The sequence below is a fragment of the Epinephelus moara genome, chromosome 12 (assembly GCF_006386435.1).
Source record: "Epinephelus moara isolate mb chromosome 12, YSFRI_EMoa_1.0, whole genome shotgun sequence".
NCBI lineage: Eukaryota > Metazoa > Chordata > Actinopteri > Perciformes > Serranidae > Epinephelus > Epinephelus moara.
The window spans coordinates 28,203,813-28,225,052 of NC_065517.1; the positions used below are offsets into that span (position 1 = coordinate 28,203,813).

At 41.9% G+C, this 21,240-nt stretch overlaps 1 protein-coding gene across 2 annotated transcripts in view; it reads left to right on the forward strand.

The window, feature by feature from the left end:
* LOC126398456 (potassium channel subfamily K member 2-like) overlaps positions 1-21,240 on the forward strand; it is a 55,771-nt gene that overhangs the window by 28,724 nt on the left and 5,807 nt on the right. For both annotated transcript variants that reach the window (XM_050057813.1, XM_050057814.1), the window contains exons 4-6: positions 6,429-6,589; positions 15,570-15,765; positions 18,890-19,032. In XM_050057813.1, coding sequence (XP_049913770.1) covers positions 6,429-6,589; positions 15,570-15,765; positions 18,890-19,032 — 500 coding nt within the window. The remainder of the gene's footprint in view (positions 1-6,428; positions 6,590-15,569; positions 15,766-18,889; positions 19,033-21,240) is intronic.

Genomic DNA, 21,240 nt, shown 5'->3' on the forward strand with positions numbered 1-21,240 from the left:
AGAGATATTATTTTGTAATATAACTGAATTTTCCATCCATACATATACATTTTAAATATATTAAAATTATAAGGCATCTTTGAGTAAACTGTGAGTATCATTTAAGTAGGCTATGTCGTGGCCGGCCGAATGTCCTCTTTTTTGGAAATCAAAATATGGTCACCCTACCACTGGGGAATGTCATTGTCATGAGGGGTGTACTTGATCTTAAACAGTGTTTAGGTGGGTGGTGCGTGTCAAGCGGCATCATGAATGCCAGGACTGGTGGTTTCTCAGCAGAACATTGCACTGTAACAAGATGACAAATGTTATTCGCTTCATCTGTCAGTCGTGCTAATGTTGATCGGTGCACAACATCATGAAAAAATGTCCTTTTCTTTACTCTTGTATTATAAGGAAATTGGAAATGTGTTTAATTATAGAGTATAGTTACAGTGATGACAGTGAGACAATGTTCAATTTACTTTAAAACTACCTAAAACCCACCTTGACAGGTTTTTATTGCCTTTTTTCGCAATTAAATTATCGACCAAACCACAAAAGCAAACCTGTGTCTCTGACAGAAGCTAATGAAGTCACTCTGTTCAATGTCATGTCACCGTTCTCTCTCACAGCGTCACTTAATGAATTTAGAAGGAAGTCATTAAGCTTTTATTGTCCACTGCAAATGCATTTGTTCCTTCAAGAAACAGACCGTGATGGTGATGACCATGTGATCGTTACATAAGAGTGTCGGTGGTGTCACGAATGCAGTGATATGGGGCCCATACTGACAAATGAGTTCATCCATTTTAAGGCTTGAGCTCATTATAGAGTGGAAATCTTAAGTTTAATGTATTATTCATGACGGCAGTGTTGGAGTCAAGTGTGAAACTAATTGAATGACTTATTGGTATTTAACTGAATTTGGTGTTTAACCTTTGATTTAAGTCTTGTGTGAGAAAAGAAAGCAGGTCATGTTCTAAAGTTTAAAAAGCAGGGCCGTAGCCATGGAGTTCACACTGGTGGGGACCAAATCTGCGGGGGGTTCTGAGGGGCCCGCAGCCCTCCACTCTCTAGAAAAAAACAACACTAAATCGATCCTACTTTAAGATATTTTTTTATCTTATTAGATAAACAGACATGACAAAGTTTTTGGGGGGAGGACATAATTCACTGTTGAAAAAAGGTAATAAATTGCAATATATTTTATCGCAATAATTGGCATATCACAACATATTTAAAATCGCAATGATATTGTGTCATGACTTAAATGTCGTGATAATATCGTATCGTCGATCCTTTGGTGAATCCCACCCCAAGTTTTTGTCAACCATTAAGTGCTGAAATGATCTGGGTTCTTTATGCCTCTACGCGACTGTACCACATAATATCTTTGACATGGCAGAAGAAATTATGTTTTCAGATTCTCTCTCCATGCAGCTGTACATACCTGTGTACAAAGCAATATCACAAGAACACCTTCAGGAAGTTTCTTCAAATTTGGCACAAACATTCACTTGGCTTTAGTGGTGCGTTCGTTTTGTACTCGGAGGTCGGAAATTCCCAGTTCCCAGTTGGAAGTTTAAACTCGAACGCACCCTGAGATCGGATTTCCAACTCGGAGCAACCGCATCAACCCCGACTTACGAATTCAAGATGGCTGCCGGTGACATACATAGTGAGTAAACATTCTGCTAAAGTACTGTTTCCAGCAATTTTATCTTATTTGTTTTACATTAGGTCAGCCACACCCATAGTACTGTTCAATTTCTATCCGTGGGCATGTTGCTACGCTGTCTGTATGTGCAAAATACCACATAGAGCATTGTTATCAACTGATAATGCTTACAGTGGCTACGGCTAGCCCAATGGTAGAACGGTAACGTCCATGTTTTTTTCCGACTTTTCCGCCGTTGTCAACTAGAATGCAAAAACTGTTGTCAGCTCAGAGGTGACGTCATTCCCACTTCCGACTTCCGACTTCTGAGTACAAAGCGAACACACCATAAGCATGAACTGAAAGAGTTTGGCGGTCAAAGGTCACTGTGGCCTTTGATAAAATTTCACCCAAATATCCAATAGAATAAAAATAATAAAATGATGACATTTAATATCCAAAAGGTCAAAAGTCACCTTCACTTGCAGCAAAAACACTTTTCTGGCCATTATTCAGGGGGAGACATTTGGTCAGATACTGAATTGGTGACACTAATCTTGGGTGATTGTATAGATCTTCTTTGCTCCTGGGTTAAGACATGTGTCAAGCAATCATTTAGAATCTGTAGCTTCTTTGCAGAAACATGTCAAACTGTCATGGCTATACGAGTCTGAACAGATATGGATGTAAACTGGAACTGGAATTTGACTGCATGGCGGAGGCATACAACTGTGAGGCGGTAATTCTGCTGTTTTTATCCTAATCCAAGAACAGTCAATTCTCTTCGACTGGCACCATTTTATCCCAGTGTATGACACTGACTCTGTGAGCTTGCAAAGCATAACTTGCTTTTCAGCTCTGCTATTGTGATAGCATTCAAACATGAGGTGAGAACATCAACAAGAAATAATCTGTTTAACTCAGCAATAAAAAAACAGAAGTGAGTTCAGTTCCAAATCACATCCGTTGTGTCTGTTGTTTTTTTTTGCAGGGGCACCAGGAGGTGTTAAAAACTAATCCTGCATCCAGTCTCCCGTTGAACTAATCAGGAAATTAGTGAGACTTGATTGACAATTTTTCTCACACTGAGTATCACCCCACTCCAGTGTGAGACCAGACGATCATTAGAAGGCTCCCTGCAGCTCATATCCTGAGACAGATGACTGCATTAATAAAGAGAAGTGGATGTAGTTCATTATGCAAACCCTTTATTAAGCATTAAATAATGAAAGTCATGTTGTTGAATGTGTGGAGTCAGCTTTAAAGAAGGCACAGGTCGTGAAGGGTTTTATGTTTACCAGGACATCGACCTCTATGAGACCCATCTGCTTTCCTTGCTGCACATGATGATGGGTTAGAGAGAAGATGAAAGGCAGTGAACCAGTGATGGACTCACATTAGTGTGTGTGTGGCTGTGTGTGTGTGCATATGGAGGCCTACGTACAGCATACTCCATGTCTTTTCATTTTTGGTGTTCATTCTGTTTTTTATTCACATCAGAGGATCTTGAGGACGGAGAGTGTGAATTATAAACTCCAGTCTGAGTCAGTGCTTTAACAAGACTTCAGTCTCTCACTGCTGAGAGAGACTGTTGTGCTGCGTCTGTTTGCTGTGATCTTATAGCAAAGTCAAGCGAAAAGTTATCTTGTCTAGCTGGTCTCATTTAAACTCATATTCCGTATTCTGCCGGCTTTGAAGATGCAGAATATGCAACAGATAGAACATATACACTGACACATTCATTGCTGGTGCTCCTATAGCAGACAAAGGCCACACTATCTTTCAGCGAAGCATTCACATGGTCTTTTTTGCCTAAGCAACAGATGCTTCCCTGGGAGGAGTCCAAAACAAAAAAAGCAAAGAATATGTGCACGCTAATATTTCAAAACTATAAATAAATTCTCATAAAATAGATAAATAAATAAACAGCCAACATCCCTTTCAGAAAAATAATGCAACAAAAAATAGCCACACATTAACCCACATACAGAGACACTTTTGTCTCTTTTGTGTAAATGCTCTCTGTGTTTGTGCAGCACCGTGAGCAGAGTTACAAAATGCTCCCAGCCAACATGTCCAGTACAGTACAGAGTACACTCACTGCAAGCTGCCACACAGCAAGCTGCCTCGCCAATCTTATTTTCTGATCAGCTGATAAATGCAAATGTAAAAATTCACTTTATTCTCCTTTTGTTCTTCTGAATAAATTAAATCATAGTATAGCAAACACACATATGGTAAGAAGAGTTGAGAAAATGTGAGTCTGTCACTCAAAGCAGTCATGCCCATAATAATGTGTAACTTTAAAGTTGCCCATAATAATGTGTAACTTTAAAGGTCCAGTGTGTCGGATTTAGGGGAATATATTGGCAGAAATGGAATATAATATACTCATTTTCTTTAGTGTATAATCACCTGAAAATAAGAATGTTTCTGTTACCTTTTTATATCTACATAGAAAGCAGGTCCTTGTCCCTGGAGATCCCCATGTTGCATCGCCATGTTTCTACAGTAGCCTACAATGGACACACCAAACATTGGCACTACCTTAGTAAAGCCCCGCTTTGATGAGCAGCATCAGGAAAAACAGTGATTTTGTTGTAATGTAAAATGCTTTTAACCACTTTCACTCACCAGATCTGTTGCTTTGGAGAGGAAGAGACCTCTGCCAATAATTCAGTGGTAAAAACCTCCTGAAAGTCTGTATCTTAGGTAATCAGAGAAAATAGGTGCTGGAACAGCGTAGGAAAAACATTGATTTGTAATGTGAAACTGCTTTAGTCGGTGTTTCTATCAGTTTAAATCAGCAGGTCTGTTTGTTTTGAAGAGGAAGAAACCCTTGTGGATAATTGGACTCACAATGAACACTGAAGGAATTCTTACTCAGGTGATTTTTCAGCTGGTTGCAATCTGCAATCCTCTCTGCTCAGTGTCACGAAATCCAATAGATGTTACACACTGGACCTTTATGCCTTAATGAAATGTAAATGGATGAGTTATATAAAAATTCACCTCCCGTGCAGTTGTCATGAAGGGGGAAATTAGCTGTTTTTTGTACCAGGCTGTAAACATGTCTGCTTTTGCTGTAAAGTTGGGCAGTTTGATCAAGGTGCCTGTGGAGATTGACTCTCTTTTGGAGCCAGCCTCAAGTGGCCATTCATGTCACTGCAGTCTTTTGGCACCTCCTGTTATCTGGTGTGGACAACATGAACCCAAATGCAGGAGACAGCAGACCACAGGAGCTCAGAAAGATCACACTTTATTTCAGGAAACATGAACTGAAGATCACACAACCAAATCAGGGTTTAAACAAAGACTGACCTGAAAACCAGGACTTAAATACAAGCTAGGCTGATGAGGGGATGAAGTGCAGGTGGAGAAACCAGGTGGGCAAGCTCAGGTGAGGGGAATAAAGTGATGAGTAGAAGAACAGGCAGGAAGCTGATAGGCTGGGAAAAACTCAGGAGCAGGGATGGACTGATGAAGCTTACACAGGGCAGGTGTGCAGCTGGGTAAATGAGGGAAAGGCATTAACTGGGGGAGGAAGAACAGGTGAGTGAAACTAATTAGGGCGGGGCTGACAAATATTGTTTCACACAGTCAGGGATCCTCCCTAGGAAGGACTTGTCCTACCAAGGAAGGATCCCTGACTGACCTACAGAGGCAAGGCAAGAGTCCTTTCTTGCATCCGGTGAACACACATCGGAACAGGTTAACGAGAGTCCCCAGGTGTGCGTCATTAACCCTCAGCGGACTGAGGAGGCTTCAGGATATTGTGATAATTTTGGCACTCTCTAATGTCATTGTACAGTTTGAATAAATGTAAGCAGTAGGCTATTTTCAGATACACGTGACTTGAATATTTTCTGGAGTATACTTTGAAAAAAAAGGGTAGGCCAAATGAAACTTTTGTGACAGTTAGCGCTCTATCTCTGCTGTAAATGATTAATTTAAAAACGTTAATGTTTTATTTTAATCACGGTATTTTTTAAAGCTCATTATTTGGCGGTGGACACATTGGAAAGTGTTAATTATGAGGTTTCTGTCATTGCTTGTATGATCAAAATGCCTGGAGATACTAATCCAAAAAATGACATATTTATCTAAATCCAGCCGAGCCCTGTCTCCGCCTCCAGCAAATCATGTGCGCAGAGAATTGTGGGTGCTTTATACCTGCTGAGGATACACACATGCAACCTTGAAAATTCTCTGAAGGAAGGACTCAGTCCTCGGTAGAATTTGAAGGATCCTTGACATTGGAACATTAGGTGGGAATTGACGATGTAGCCTCCTTGAAATTAAGCAATTTAAGGATTCGTCCTTGACTATGAGAAACACCTGAAGACTGAGGCAGGGAAACACACAAAGACAGGAAATAAAAGCAGACATGATACATTAGGAGTGAATCTACAAAATAAAACATGAATACAAACAGAAAACCCAACAAACAAAATCCTGGAGATAAGACTATGAATGAAAAAACCTTGGATCATGACACCTCCATGCTGGCTTCATTTTTCAGCCCCAGAGGTTGCTGCTTGGTGTCTGAAACAGGAAAAACCAGACAGAAAAGACGAATATGGTATCAGCAGTTAACAGTATGGAGCATAAAATAGGAATTATGACCTGTACCCTGTAAATAAAAATGTTACAGCAATTTACTGCGCCCTGTTCGTGACTTAGACCAACAACACACACGCTGCTGAATGTTGCCGTTAATCTATACTGACATTTTGAATTAAATGCTGCCTGCCGAGCTAACGAACCCTCCGTGTCTCCTCTCTGTCAGGATTTGGGAACATCTCTCCTCACACAGAAGGTGGGCGGATCTTCTGTATAATTTACGCTCTGCTTGGGATTCCCCTGTTTGGATTCTTATTGGCTGGTGTTGGCGACCAACTGGGGACCATTTTTGGGAAGGGCATCGCCAGAGTAGAGAAGATGATTGTGGTGAGTTCCTATCATTTGTACGAGCTTGTTTTTGTCTCTGAATCATTTGCACCTCGCTGTATGTTGACCTGTGTGCAATGAGCCGTTTTAATGTGGACAGTCGCTTTTGACGACTTAATTACCAAGGTAATGCAAAGGCAGCTGTAAAATTATACCGCCTGCTCTGAGCTGTTCCTATAAACAGCTACAGTAAGTCTAAGTGTCAAGGTTAAAGCGGCAACATAAACACCCCTAAACAGTACAGCAAAAGATTCACATTAAAAAGTGCAGGGTTTGTTCTTCTGTCAGACTTCAGCAGGCAGTGATGTGGACAAAGTGGATGCAGTTTTTGGGTTGCCATGCCAACAGACTACTGGAAACCAATCTGAAATGCAAACAGTTTCAGTATTAAAAGATCAGATTAGTAAATTACAGTTGTTTCAGAGTAATATTTCAAAATTCAGCAAAGAAAACAGTTGTTTTTGTTTCCTATTGTGCTGAACTCACCGCTCTGCTCCCATCGCATTTCTTTGTTTATGGCAGTGGATTAATCTAGCAGCACACAGATCGATAACTCTGAAATAATGATGCTAGGCTTATTTACCCCACCGCAAGTCACACATTGACGTCTGTCCATACACAAGCCCATAAAAACACATGCATGCACATGAAAACACACATAAGCCTCCTGCCGGAGCAGTTAAAGGCACCATTAGTCAGGTTGGACACCAAGAATATAAATGGACTGTGCTGGACAATCTGGTTGATGGGTAGTCATTACATTTCTCCTGGAAACTCAAAGGCTGAAAAACAAAAAGCAGTCAAACAGCTGCTCAGTATGCAGGCCAATAAGGACGATCTCTGATAACAGTGTTTATCCTCTTATTGTAAAAACTAATAACTGCTGTTTCATTTTTAACTTGTTCCTGTACCAGCACCACATGTGCTTTTTATCATCATTTATCAAATGGACTGTGGATGAGTAGGGGGGGTTATAATGAATCATAATGACACTGATCTATAATAAACTTAATCATAGAGATGGATGAAAACTGTCTCCCAAAAAAAGCAGACAAGGAGATACACAGTACAGTACATGGAAAAATGTGAGCAAGTATAATTTAAAGTGACATTTTGAAAGCAAATACAGTTGTTAAATAACATAGATAAATAATAGTTTGGTGCAAGCAAGGAAAAGACTTATAAATGCACATCCTTAAAATGATGGGGAGGATGTTTCAGTGTGAGGGTGTGTGACATAATTGCATTATTAAGTTAGGCTTTTGTCCTGAAGCAAGCAAAAGTTACAGTAATGTAAAGCCCAGTGCAGACCAAAGATTTGCCATGACACAAAACTGTTTTAGAACGTTGCAGAGCCAGTGGATGGTGTCGGAAGGAGGGGCACTGGAGGGAAGGTTGTGTCAAAAGGTTGTGTCTGAGGTTCCTAAGCAACCATAACCAGCACTATATCATAGCCTACTTACCAGAAGTCCTGAGTGCAGAGCTGATCTTCTTCCAGGCGCTGTTTTGTAAGTGTGTATAGGGCCAAAAAAATATTGTCTGTGGGACAGGTGTGACGCTCTGGGTAGCCCTGCACTAAGAAAGATTTAAAGGAAAGATATCGGCCAACTGTGATTGGTTGTTCTTTGTCACATGACATGCGGAGTGTTCCAAAATTAGAACAGCATTGCTCTGCCCTCCTTGTCACCCCTACCTGCCAACCTATTACCTGTCGACCTATTCCTGCTCCTGCCTGTCCGTCACATCCACCTCATTTAGGCAACTCAGTTCACCTGTTCCCGATTACACTCAGTCAGTAAATATACTCCAGCCTCACAGACACCTTTTGCCAGATTGTTCTTTGCCACTCATGCAAGACTCCCCAGCACTTTATCCTGGACTGTTTTCCCATTGCCGACCCTACCTGCCTCTGACCTGCCTGCTTCGTCTGATTCCCGGTAGACCCATCAGCCTTCTGCCCCTGACCAGGAGACCTACTTCTGCGTCCTTGGTATCTCTTTGCCAGTGGCTGCTTTGCATTTTCATCCGACGACGACGCTACAGTGTGTGTTCCGCTCAGCTTACCTGTGGTTTCCTGTTGTCCAGAGATTTTTACCGTGTCACCACACATGCCATTGTGTGTGCGTCCTGTTCGTACTTACCTGCTGGCTTGACCATTCACCTGGCCTCGACCTATCCTATCCCCTACTGAGTTCTTACCCTGGTTCCGGATTTTCTGCCTCCTCTTTAAGTCCCGTGCCTGCTCTTGGCAACTAAATGTGTTAGTTGTTGGGCAAACTCCACCACTCACTCATCCGCCTCTCAGCTCTGTTCAGTTTGTCAAACTAGCCGGGCTGCCAAGGACATCGCTGGAGTGTTGAACTGTATTGTGAGCTGTTTACTAGTCCTGTTCTGTACCTGCTGAGTAATAACAGTAAATATCATAACCAACTGTTGCTGGCCTCTGTTGTGCTGCTTTTGGGTCCTAATCCCACACGTTACAGGGAGAAAAACAACAACAAATGAGTGTGCTGGTGAAGAAAAACAGCACAAATGCTTGCAGTCTCACTAACTTTCGTTACAAGTGTATGGAAAGTTAACACACAGTGAGTAGCTGCAATGCACCCAATGCACCGCTCTGGGTGTCAGAGGACCGTGGGTCGTGTACAGTACATTGGCTGAGGAGTCATAAGTACAAGCTAATATCATCATGGTCCAACGGGACGATTGAACTGCAGAATGAAATTCTTTTATAGTGACCCTCAGTGATTTGAAACAGTTCAGACTGCTGCCAGGGGTGTTGTTATTACAATTAGCTGTCTTTATGTCCCTGATGATGGAGTTCCTCGATAACATGCTGTAATCAGAGCCGAGGACGGAGAGACTGGGTTACGTTTAGGCAACAAAACCACTTTGGTGAAGCTTGGGAAAACATTGTGGTTTCAGATCAGTGTTAATAAAGTAAACACACCCATTCTTGTTCCTCAAGTACATGTTGACTTTTTCCATATTCAACAAACACCACAATCTCCTTGGTGCCGTGGGTGCTGAAACATAATAATCATACAGAGGTTTAATTATATTTTTGTTGCTATGAGTGGACGCTGATACTGTAGGTTCAGTATCAAGATTGTGCGGTTTGCTAGAGACATTAATTAACATTGCTTCCTAATTATGTTGAGAAATACACAACGTGGGTGGCATTTGGTTTGCCTCTTTGCTGTTGCAAGTAATTATTACATCAAAATAATTTCAAGGAAACAGTGTTATGAAGAGAGTCACCTAGGCAGCAGAGAGAATCCCAAAGTTATTATATCTTTCTAACGGAGACCATTTTTTTGGGATGTTCTTTTGTATCTGTGTGCAGTCATGTTTGTACATACAGTCATGGATGTAGGGCTGAAACATAGCTTGTACAAAAGCAGTGGAGATTGTGATGTCACCCAGTGGTTTGTGGACTGCTGTTTTGAAGCCGCGAGTTTGTCATTTTGGTTGTCACCATCTTGGATTTTTTTGAGCCAGAAGTGACCGTATCTGTACAAGAGGGTGAAGCTAACCCTAGCACCATCTGCTGGCTTGGTTATCATGGTGCATAGAGTAGTGCAGGAATGAGTTAGCACTTTAGCGCTCCCAGCTCCCTCATGTCAAAGTAAGTGGGTTTTTGGTTAAATGCCTAATAAGATCTGTAATTAACACAAGCGTAAGAGACTTTCACATTTTGGTTTTCGACATGAAATACGTCAGTAAATACTCTATTCATGAATTTTGAAGGCTTTAAGTGTCTTAATGAAGACAGTTGCTATCAAGTGGCGAAATGAGACTACAGAGTTTCATCACATCAAACCATGCCAAACATAGCTTTACAGCCTTGTTGTAATGAGGACGTCTCTGTCTCTCCCTCTCTTTATGTATCATTTTGTCATATGGATTACTGTAGATTTATTATGCTGATCTGTTCTGTACGACATCTATTGCACATCTGTCTGTCCTGGAAGAGGGATCCCTTCGCAGTTGCTCTTCCTGAGGTTTCTACCACATTTTTCCCTGTTAAAGGTTTTTTGGGGGAGTTTTCCCTTATTCGCTGTGAGGGTTCAAAGGACAGAGGGATGTCGTATGCTGTAAAGACCCAACACAGAGCTGTTTTTCTGCAATAACCCAAATCCAATGGCAAAATCTCTTTTTTGGGCGACGCTAAAACCATTAAAAGTAGCCTCCATACCAGAAAAACACAACATCTGACCGCTTAGGGGCCATGCACATGCCGTGTCTTTAATCACGTGAAAAATGTGAGATCAGGCACTGGGTGCTACTCTTGTGCCTTTTCTGTGCCAGCTTTTAAGAGCATGGTGGCAGGTTGCATCCAACTTCAACAAACACCATATCATAGCCTATCTATCTGAAATCCTGAGTGCAGAGCTGATCTTCTTCAAGGCGCTGTTTGTGTGTAGGCTTATTGTCCGTGGCACAGATGTGAAGCTCTGGCAGCCCTGCACTAAACTGATCAACTTCTTCTCCATATTTATCACAAACTGATATTTACAGGGGAAAGATATCTGTCGCAACCGTTGCACCCTGAAAAATAGACCCTCGGGAACATGTGCTTGCCACGACAGCATCGCTCTGGCGCTTGAGTGCACCTGCCATGCATCTACATTGAAAACAACAAATTTGAAGGCGCAAAAAACGTGGCAAGTGCACAGCCCCTTAGAGCGTCTTTTAGTAGCCTACAAAAAACATTAAGCAAGGCTTTTTTAAAGTTGAAACAGCAACAGCTACAGCTATGCCTACACTCTTTGAATCTGAGAACCCGAGGACATCGCCATGGTAGCAACTTGTCAATCACAAGGTGGTCACGCCCTGAGGCAAAACCTGCTTTATCATCTATTTTACTCTAAATGGGGCTATGAATTACAAAATGAACACCATGCTGTATGAAAGAAGATTTGAAACTAGCAATTGAGAGCATGAGACTCATTAGGAAAATGTTAACTGTGGTAATAAATCAAGAGAAGCAGGGTCGTTTTTGCACAGACCGTCAAACTTCTTTTTGCAAACAGTGGCCACCTCTGGCTGGTTATCAGAGGGAAAGCAGATTCAAGGCACTTCTGCATTGGCTTTACGTTTCAGGCCTTAAAAAATCCCTTTGTATGAAACACCTGTAATGCTGTGATAAAAGTCACATAAAATGCTAATTAAAGTCCACTAAAGCAGTGTGGGATTTCAGTATTAGAGCATATAGTATAAAGATTACAGTAGAAGAACCTCCGTTTTCAGTAAAAAAGCACAAACCATGGCATTTTTCAACACACCAGATACTGGTAGCAGCAGATTCATTATGATTTGATTCATTGCTGGCTCTCTTGCTTCCCTCTCTGGGGATATGGAAAGAAGTTGGCAGCTGGCTGGGAATAGCGGAAATAAATGTACTTTAACAGTTGATGAAGTTGCTTCTGTACAGTGAAGATACAGACTGTGAAACCACTTTAAGTCCCTTTAGAATATATTAATACTTTGTCTTCAGCTAATTTGGTCTTGTAGGGCTCATGGTATGTCTCTTCAAATTGTATGTTACTGTACTGTACTTTGCCTAGTGCAGCGAGGACATTATTCATCACAGACTCAGTGATCTGAGGTCTGCCTGCTCTTTATGCTTCCCCTCTGAGGCACTGTGCTTTGGGCTTACATAACTGGAAGGGAAAAGGGCATGATGCACAGGGAACCAGCTGAAAGCAGTCACCTCAAGTGGAAAGGGAGCACAGAAAACAGCAGCACGCAGGATATACTCCAATGTTCTGTAACTGTGATGCAATGAGGGACCACGGGGCTCCTGTCAAATTTATATTCACATAGTTACAGTTGATAGCACAGGCTGTAACTGCGATGAGTCCTCTATCTGCTACTATGACTGCATGTTAATTATTTGATAAGTTGTCAATGTTTCAGCACATGTGAGGCGTGTCAGATGACTTGCCGCCTCTCTGCAGCTCAGGTGGGCGTGCCATCTGACAGCGAAAGTTATGTCACATGAGCTTGACAGACTGACGTTTGAGATGTTAGAAAACAGCAAATGTATTCCTAGAAGGAGGTCGAAGGAAGTGACTCATCGCAATGTGGAGTGAGGGAAAAAAAAAAAAAAGCCTGTGGCATATTAGGGAGTGGGAAATGGGCTGCATGTTCATTTCCTTCACAATCTTTTGAGGGAAAGTTAATTACACCTTGTGGACTACACTGAAAAATGTTCATGTTGGCCAATTAACAAAGAAATTACACCACTAATCATGCTGCATAGTAACAGGAATCCATCAACCCTATTAAAATTCAGTCATGTTGTTGCATTCATAGCCTCTGCACTCCTCAGGTCCCCTGCTCCGGGTGTTTAAAGAGACAGTTCATCCTAAAATCAAAAGTACACGTGTTTCCTCTTACCTGTAGTGCTATTTATCAGTCTAGATTGTTTTGGTGTGAGCTGCCAAGTGTTGGAGATATCGGCCATAGAGATGTCTGCCCTCTATCGAATATAATGGAACTAGATGGCACTCAGCTTGGGGTGCATATATAGATATGTTGAGATGCTGGCATTGCAGCAGTCTGTGAGTTCTGTCAACAATCTTTAATAATGTCCCACAGGAGTAAAGGCTGATGTGTACATTGACTGCTGTATCCACTATCAAGAGTCATCCAATTAACAGTGTGTGAAGTTGCGGTTATCTGACAGGACAGAAGCAAAATAAAACATATAATTAGTGCAGACTGCTCTGGATGATCAAGGAAATACCCACAATGAGAGCAGCGTCTGTTGGAAGGAGACAGCTACACAATATTGTAAAGAGTTCTCTGAATGCCCACAAAAGGTCTGTCTTGACTGCAATGGTCACATCGCCAGTTTCTACTTGAAATTACATTCAGAACAGAGAATATACAGGAAGTGCTGCTGTTAAACAAGAGGTCAGGCTTATTACAGAACTGTTAATAGTCTATTAGTGAATCATATATGTTTAGGCCAGTTATAATAAGCACGAAATAACCATGATTATGGACCACCTGTAGTAATGAATAAGCTAAGAGTTTAATTTATGCGCAACTTATAGAAATCATAGACGATCCATTTAGCACTAAAGTCACTCTGAATTTTGGGGAACACTGGTTCATCGTATTCACCAGGGTCCTGACCTGACAGCAGTTTGCAACTGTAACCGACTTGTTCTGAGGGCAGTTGGATGTACTGCTAAATTCACGGAAATGACTAAAAGACCCAAAGCAGACAGAGAGGAAGAGACACAAAAACGTAACAACATTGTCATTCTTATGTCGCAGGAGTGTCTGAGAAACTCAGGAGGATTTTCAACAAACACCACATCCCTGTGCACTTTAAACCCAGTAACACACTGAGACAAAAACTTGTCCACCCCAAGGACAAAACATCCAGACATATACAGGGTAATGTAGTGTATGCAGTTCAGTGCAACCAGGAATGCACAGATTTATACATTGGGGAGACAAAACAACCACTCCACAAGCGCATGGCACAACACAGGAGAGCCAGCTCCTCGGGTCAAGACTCAGCTGTCCACTTACATCTACAGGAGAGGGGACACTCCTTTGAGGACAGCAATGTGCACATCTTGGCCAGGGAGGAAAGATGGTTTGAAAGAGGAGTAAAAGAAGCCATCTACGTCAAGCTGGAATGATCATTGTTAAACAGAGGGCGTGGCTTACGACACTACGTATCCCCCACCTACAATGCAGTCTTGGGATCCCTCCCCAGAAGACTTCACACCCATTCACCCCTGGTCCCACCTGACCCTAACGACTCACATGGTGGCCAGGTGGGTCAACGACTCACATTGTGACCTTAATGACTCTGAAACTAAGAGCTCACGTGACCCCTACGACTCTGCAAGGGTTCCCACCCACACAGGGGTTATAGCCTGCAACTTTGTACCAGTCACCACACAGGGGTTATAGCCTGCAACTTTGTACCAGTCATTTAGAACTGAAGAAGCTTCTTGGATGAGAGGATGAAACATCTTCAAGAAACGCAAGCAAATCCAGTTGCCTACGATATTGGCACTTACGGTTACCATGACCTGGATGGCTGAGAATCTTCACCGACAAAACGACTATGGAGACATCATAACATTAAGTCCATGGGCAACAGTTCTAGTGGACATTCCTGCAGTCAGCATGCCGACAGAATGTCCCCTTGGAACTTGACACATTTGGGGCATTGTGTTGCACATTTGTGTGGTAATGATGCTGTTTAATCAGCATCTTGATATGCCACACAAGTGGATGGATATCTTGGAAAAGGAGAAGTGCTCACCAACACAGATTTTAACAAATTTGTGACAGAAATATATCTATTAAATGCATGAAAAAAAGTCTTAGATTTTTAACTTAAACCTGTGAAAAATGGGATCAAAAACAAAAGTGCTGCATTTAAATTTCTGTTAAGTGTATTTTGCTTATATAAAATGTGAGCAGTGTCATGTAGGAACTATTTTCTGTCCTCTGAACTACACCCACCAACCATATCACTGCGCAGAAGGAAGTGTGCATCTACTCATGGACGAGAGGCTCGTGCGCATTAAAGTGCAAGATGTAAACATTAATGGCGTTCTCCCCAGCTGAGCTGTGACGTTAGCTAGCTCAGTGGTGCTAGGTGAGCTAGCAGTGGATGACGCTACCCTCTGCAAGGTGATACAGTTGGTGGGTGTAGTTCAGTAGAGAGAAAATAGTTCCTACATGAAACTGCTCAAAAGAAGGTCTGTTGATTATCTTGAGTAACTGAGTCATGATTTCTCTACACACCGAGTGCCTCTTATTCCATTATACTGGAGAGAAGGCAGACATCTCTCCAACACTCAGCAAATCACACCAAAACTATCTAGACTGATAAATAGCACTATGTATTATATTTGTGGGTGAACTGTCCCTTTATGTTTCTGCATGTGGAAACCATGTTGTCTTTTTAATCAATGATCCTCTTATCTCCCACCAGAAATGGCAAGTCAGCCAGACGAAGATCCGCGTCATCTCCACCCTGATCTTCATCCTGTTTGGGTGTCTCATCTTCGTGGCTCTGCCGGTTGTCATATTTAAGCACATCGAGGGATGGAGCACACTCGAGTCCATCTACTTTGTCGTCATCACCCTCACCACGATTGGATTTGGAGACTTTGTCGCCGGTGAAAAAGGTCACTTGATTTTCTTCCTGATTTATAGACCTATTATCATTTTTATGTCTGATGCCTCATTTAGAATCAATATATTTATAGATAAGTGATTCCTCAGCCAGTGTGACTCAGCGGTAATCCTCCCGTTGGCCTGCTGTCACGTTCTGTGCCTCCCATTATGATACATGTGTTGTGACAGTTTCTTAATGCATCTGAATCGCTGCCATACGTTAAGTGCTCCCATCTGTTGGAGCAGAAATCTATAATCATTCCTACAAAAAGATTATAATAACAACAATCATTATGATCTTAGGCAGATAATACTTAAAAAATTCCATAATTTACAGACAATTTTTTGTGTGTGTTGGAAACATGCCACCCACCCAGAACATTTAAAAGAATACTTTTATAATTTGGAAAATATACTTATTTGCTCGGGGATGGGTGAGAAGTGTTATGTTTGTAATGTAATGATGAAGCTTGAGGCAGCAGCCAGTTATCTTAGCTTAGCATAAAGGAAAGGAAAGGAAAGGAAACCTCTTTAATTAACATCATATATTTTGTTTGACTAAAAAGACATGTCTGTGAAGAAGACAGAAAGAGTGTGTGTGTATCTTTAAGTGTGCGCATGTGTGTAAGCAGGTGGTATTAGCTCACTCTGACCTGCTTGACAAACAGGAAGGGAGAGGCAGATGGGAAAAATCACAAACACTTAGCTGCTAGATTAAACTTCCCTGAGCAGGCCTAATGATTATGGATTAGATTACTGTAACTACAAGGGCTGGCACAGGTGGTGTAAAGTAAGCCTGGACTGCTGTTAGTGGAGCTGGTGCTGTAATGGCGGTTCTCTAACTGCACAGTGAGCGGGCTGGCTCTGCTGCATCATACCAGTTGATTTTCTGAGGGCTCATCCAAAAATAAAGTCACATAATCAGAGCCAAAATGGCATTTAAATGTACTGAATGTAATGTTCTTGTGGGGGCAGGACTTATATTATTAAGGTGAGGCAGAGTAAGCCCACACAGCTGATGTAAGATGGATCCAGTACAACCTCAACTGCAGTATCAGACATATTACAGATATATTTTCTACTCGCTGTCAAAACCTCTACAGGAAAGCTTTACCTTTCATCCTGATCAACGATAATCGTCCTTCATGAAGACTTAGTACCTGACTAAGTTAATGTCTTATAAGTCTTTGGGCCTTATCTTACACTCATTGCTAATAAAAGACTGATGCAGTTGACGTTTTTATAGCCAGCGCCCATTTTGTGTAGGTACTTTAGCCCATCTGTGCACCAATGGGCATATAGGTCTTAAAATGAGGTGCCGTCTTTGTTGGCACATTGTTGATGTATTCCTATTTTGATGCAACAGAAAGCGATTGCACCATTGACCAACAAAACCTAGTCTGAAGTCAGAATGGTGCAGTATTTTTTTGCCATTTAAAGGGCATTGCCATTATTTAGATAGGAAGATAGGAAGCAGGGGTGGGGTCGAATCACATCAGCAAAGCAATTTGCTCAGTTTGAGTCGAGGGGTGGAGGATTGATCAGTCGATCAGCTTGTGGTCAGATCGATCAGAGGCAAGTGAGTGCAAACTTTCAGATCAAGTGGTGAACCACGGGATGCACAGTGTCCATGGGAAATGGACAGCTGCTGGACAACACTAAGATGAGAGCGCTGTTGTTTTAGGAAATGCAGCATTCTGGTACTGTAAGAATCAATAAACAGTAATGATTCACTGTCACTGTGCCGTCTGTGTTCTGAAGCTCTGTCTGTGCCCAAACACTCTGCGCTCCAAGAGTGTAATGCACTGAATAACCAAACAGTATATATCCACCTGATGTACGAGCCAGCCCTCAAAAATACAAAAAAAAAAATCAACATGTGGCAAGCCGCCACAAATAAATGAATGTGTGGGAAACCCTGCGCCTACATAGTCAGGTCATATACGCTTGTTAAACAAGGGTGGGTGAAATAATACATCCTTATTAAAGAAAATATCAATGACATCCTCTAAAATGTGAATGTAGCAGAGAGCAGAGCAGAGCTGTTGTCCGACTCCCCATTAAGAGAGACGCTGTGTGTATTTACGAGCAGCGTAACTTCAATAATCATTTCAGAGGCTACGAGTTTAGTTCTGTTTCCTCTGAGAAGTTAAGAACTATAATGTTTAGTTTTGCCACTTAAATGTCCCACGATACTTGCTGCAGTGACATTATTGCTCTAACTGCATTACTCTCAGCAGAAAACCACTCTTATCCAATTTGCCAAACCCACCATGGAAACAGCAGTGTGCCAGGTGCAGGTGTACTTGGCTTTTGGGGATGGAAGATGACACTGTGACTGGATGAATTCATGTCACGCCCAGAGTTAAAATTAAATTAAAAATTAAAGGCCCCTTGTGCCTTACTATGTGCCCACAGTATACGTAGTTTAAATAGCAAAAGTGGAGTTGGGCATGCCTTTAATGCATTTTTATCATGCACTGTAGACCATGCACTATTGATTTTTTAAGTAGGGCCCTTTGTTATGTTTTAAAGAACTGAACAAAATATCTCAAGTTAGAAAGAAAAAAAACTTAATATAACTTTTTCAATGTTACTGAGGAGGCACAGATGCATTGGGTTGTATTTATCGTAATATACTACTGAGTTCATGCACTTACAGTTTTTGCAGATGTTACCAGTGTTAGATCAAAGTCAAGATTTTATAATGTTTCTCTGTGTACAATAAATATTAGTCAAGTGATTTACAGGGAAAGATAACAGTCCCTGAATATTGTTGAGCAGTTTAATTCATATTAGTCTCAATTTCTATCCCTCTTTATTTTCCATACATTCTTACAAAATTGTCTTATTCAGAACAGAGTCAAACACCCAGGAGCAATTTAAGGCAGCAGTACTTCAGAAAGACAAGGCTACCCTTCTAAAATCAAGCAGGAGGCTCAATATATGACACAAGTATGAAAGTTAAAGACCCATTTTACTCACCTGACTTAACTCCCTGCATGAGGGCACTAAAATCAGTCCTGCATGTTTATGTTCTTCCTCTCAGTGTGATACAGTTTGGTAACGGTAACATATGTGACTCAGGATTATGGAACAGACTTGTGTAACCCCCTTGTGTCTTTGTCTCTGCAGGTGGGTCAGAGAATCCAGAGTTCCTGAACTACTACAAGCCTGTGGTGTGGTTCTGGATCCTGGTGGGCCTGGCGTACTTTGCCGCTGTGCTCAGTATGATTGGAGACTGGTTCCGGGTCATTTCCAAGAAAACTAAAGAGGAGGTACGTGCTGATGTGCTGGGAGTTATGTCACACCAGAGGTGACGCAAGTAAGACGGAAAAATGGAGTTTGATTGCTGCGTGATTGAACTACTTAAAGAAACAGCCCCTGCCAGTCCCACCATGAGTCAGAGAATGTATCACTGTTATTGAAAAAGAATATACAGACAGACGGGCGAATTCACAAAGAATGGATTGCGGCTGCTGATGGAATCATGAATTTTGCATTACTTGCAATCGTCATCTGCCCTGCCGCTTAGTCTGATTCACAAAAGATATTCCGTAAATGACATTACAGTGCAAAAAAGTCTATAAAGTTTTGAAGATGAGTGTGCCCTTTTTGTGTCTGATTGTGTAGCCAGTTTATCTATTACAGAAGAAATAATGTCAGCTGGGGGCCAGCAGGGGGAACTACTAAACAGGGCACATAACTCCTTGAGATCAGGTGGAGAGATCCACTTCCTCTCAGGAGGAAATCCAGGAAGAGGAAGTATTTAAGTGTGGGAGTGGCCTATTTGAATCCATTTTGTTTGAGGCCATGCGGCAAGGTGAGTGTGCTTGCTGATCCTGTAAGTTCAGTTAGCTCCTTTAACTTTAGCTTATATTGTAGTTATGCTATGTAGCGTGTGAAATAGAGTATGGTGAATGTGATAGGAAAGGTAGTATCAGCGTGGGAGTGGCCTATTTGAATCCATTTTGTTTGAGACCATGCTGCAAGGTGAGTGTGTTTGCTGATCCTGTAAGTTTATTTATCTCCTTTAACTTTAGCTTATATTGGAGTTATGCTATGTAGCGTGTGAAATAGAGTATGGTGAATGTGCTAGGAAAGGTAGTATCAGGATTGCTTCTGCCTGGAGCTCGCATGTACGGAGCCTGGGTTTGGTTGAAGGTGGCAGTGCTGTTTGGGCTGAGAAAGCCATGTGTAAGTAAGATAAAGGAGGTTATTGGTTGGTGTGGAAAGCAGTGAGACCTGGCATTAGGGGAGTGTCTCTGGGACGCCAGAGATCACTGTCTAGCCTCCTGGAGGTGTCGTGGGACCAACTAGACGAAACACTGGTGAAAGGAGGCTCCCACCTGATGATCCCAAAGACATGCTAGTTATCACTGCTCATTGGTTTGTATAGTTAAGCCTTGCCATATTAGCTTATCATAGGGCTTAGGTTTTTAACTGAGTGTTGATCCTTTTTGAGAGCACAAACTTCTTGTGTTTATTTGAATGAATTCAATGTGGCAAAGCGGTCATGTTCTCTTTATGCCAAGAACACGAGGCAGAACGACAGCCGAAAGGAAAATTGAAATTTTCAGACCACAAGCGCCAGGTCCTGACCGACGAGGTTCACAGCATCACCTGGCATGATGATGCCTTTGCCTTGCTACAATCGCTGGTAAAACTGGGTGTGACACCCCTTATAAATGTGCTTCAATTACCACCAACTGTAATGGTGTGTGGCTATTAGCGCTGATCTTCTTAGAGTGGACTGCTTTTGCGATGAGGTTCATTTGCATAGAAAGGGGCCAATTTTGTGTCAAATGTATACATATTCAAACATGCAAATAAAACAGAAGCGCCTTGACAGTATTGACCTGGCAGTGCAATTATGGATGCATTTCACTCTGGTGCTTTGAGAATAACAAGGTTAAGGGTTCAGTATGCTAGAACTGCATGACTGCCTGCCCAATCTCCATCTAAGCATGGTTGGATTCACTTTCAAGGGCTACAAGGGAAAAAAATTCTGTTTGGTCACATGGACACCACTGGTTGCAGCATTGAAAGTGGGGCCTCATTCATTTCTGTGAAAGTTTCTCAGTGGCGCATGAAACCAAAAAGGTTTGATTTCCTAGGTATAAGATACCTGGATCTTCCGCATCATTGGGCACATGGAGCAAGCACTTTAGAGACTTCGCTGGCCGAAACTGGCTACTTTTGGTTTAGCGCTCAGCTTACTCGGATGGAGATTAAATGATTGTGTGGCACCTTTAGACTTTCAAAATGTTATCAGGCCAAAAGTATCACATCCTGATAGTGATACCAGTCATGTTGCGAGAGTTGTAATGCTCAGATAGTCTTTTTAGCCTCAAAGGCATCACGGGACGGACCAGATGTTGTAGTTACACAGTTTGCCCACTATGTCAGATTGGCTTCAAAGTCTGGTGCACGTCCTGGGGCTTGTTTGGTCCCTATAGACGCCACACTTCTCTTGAAGACTATCC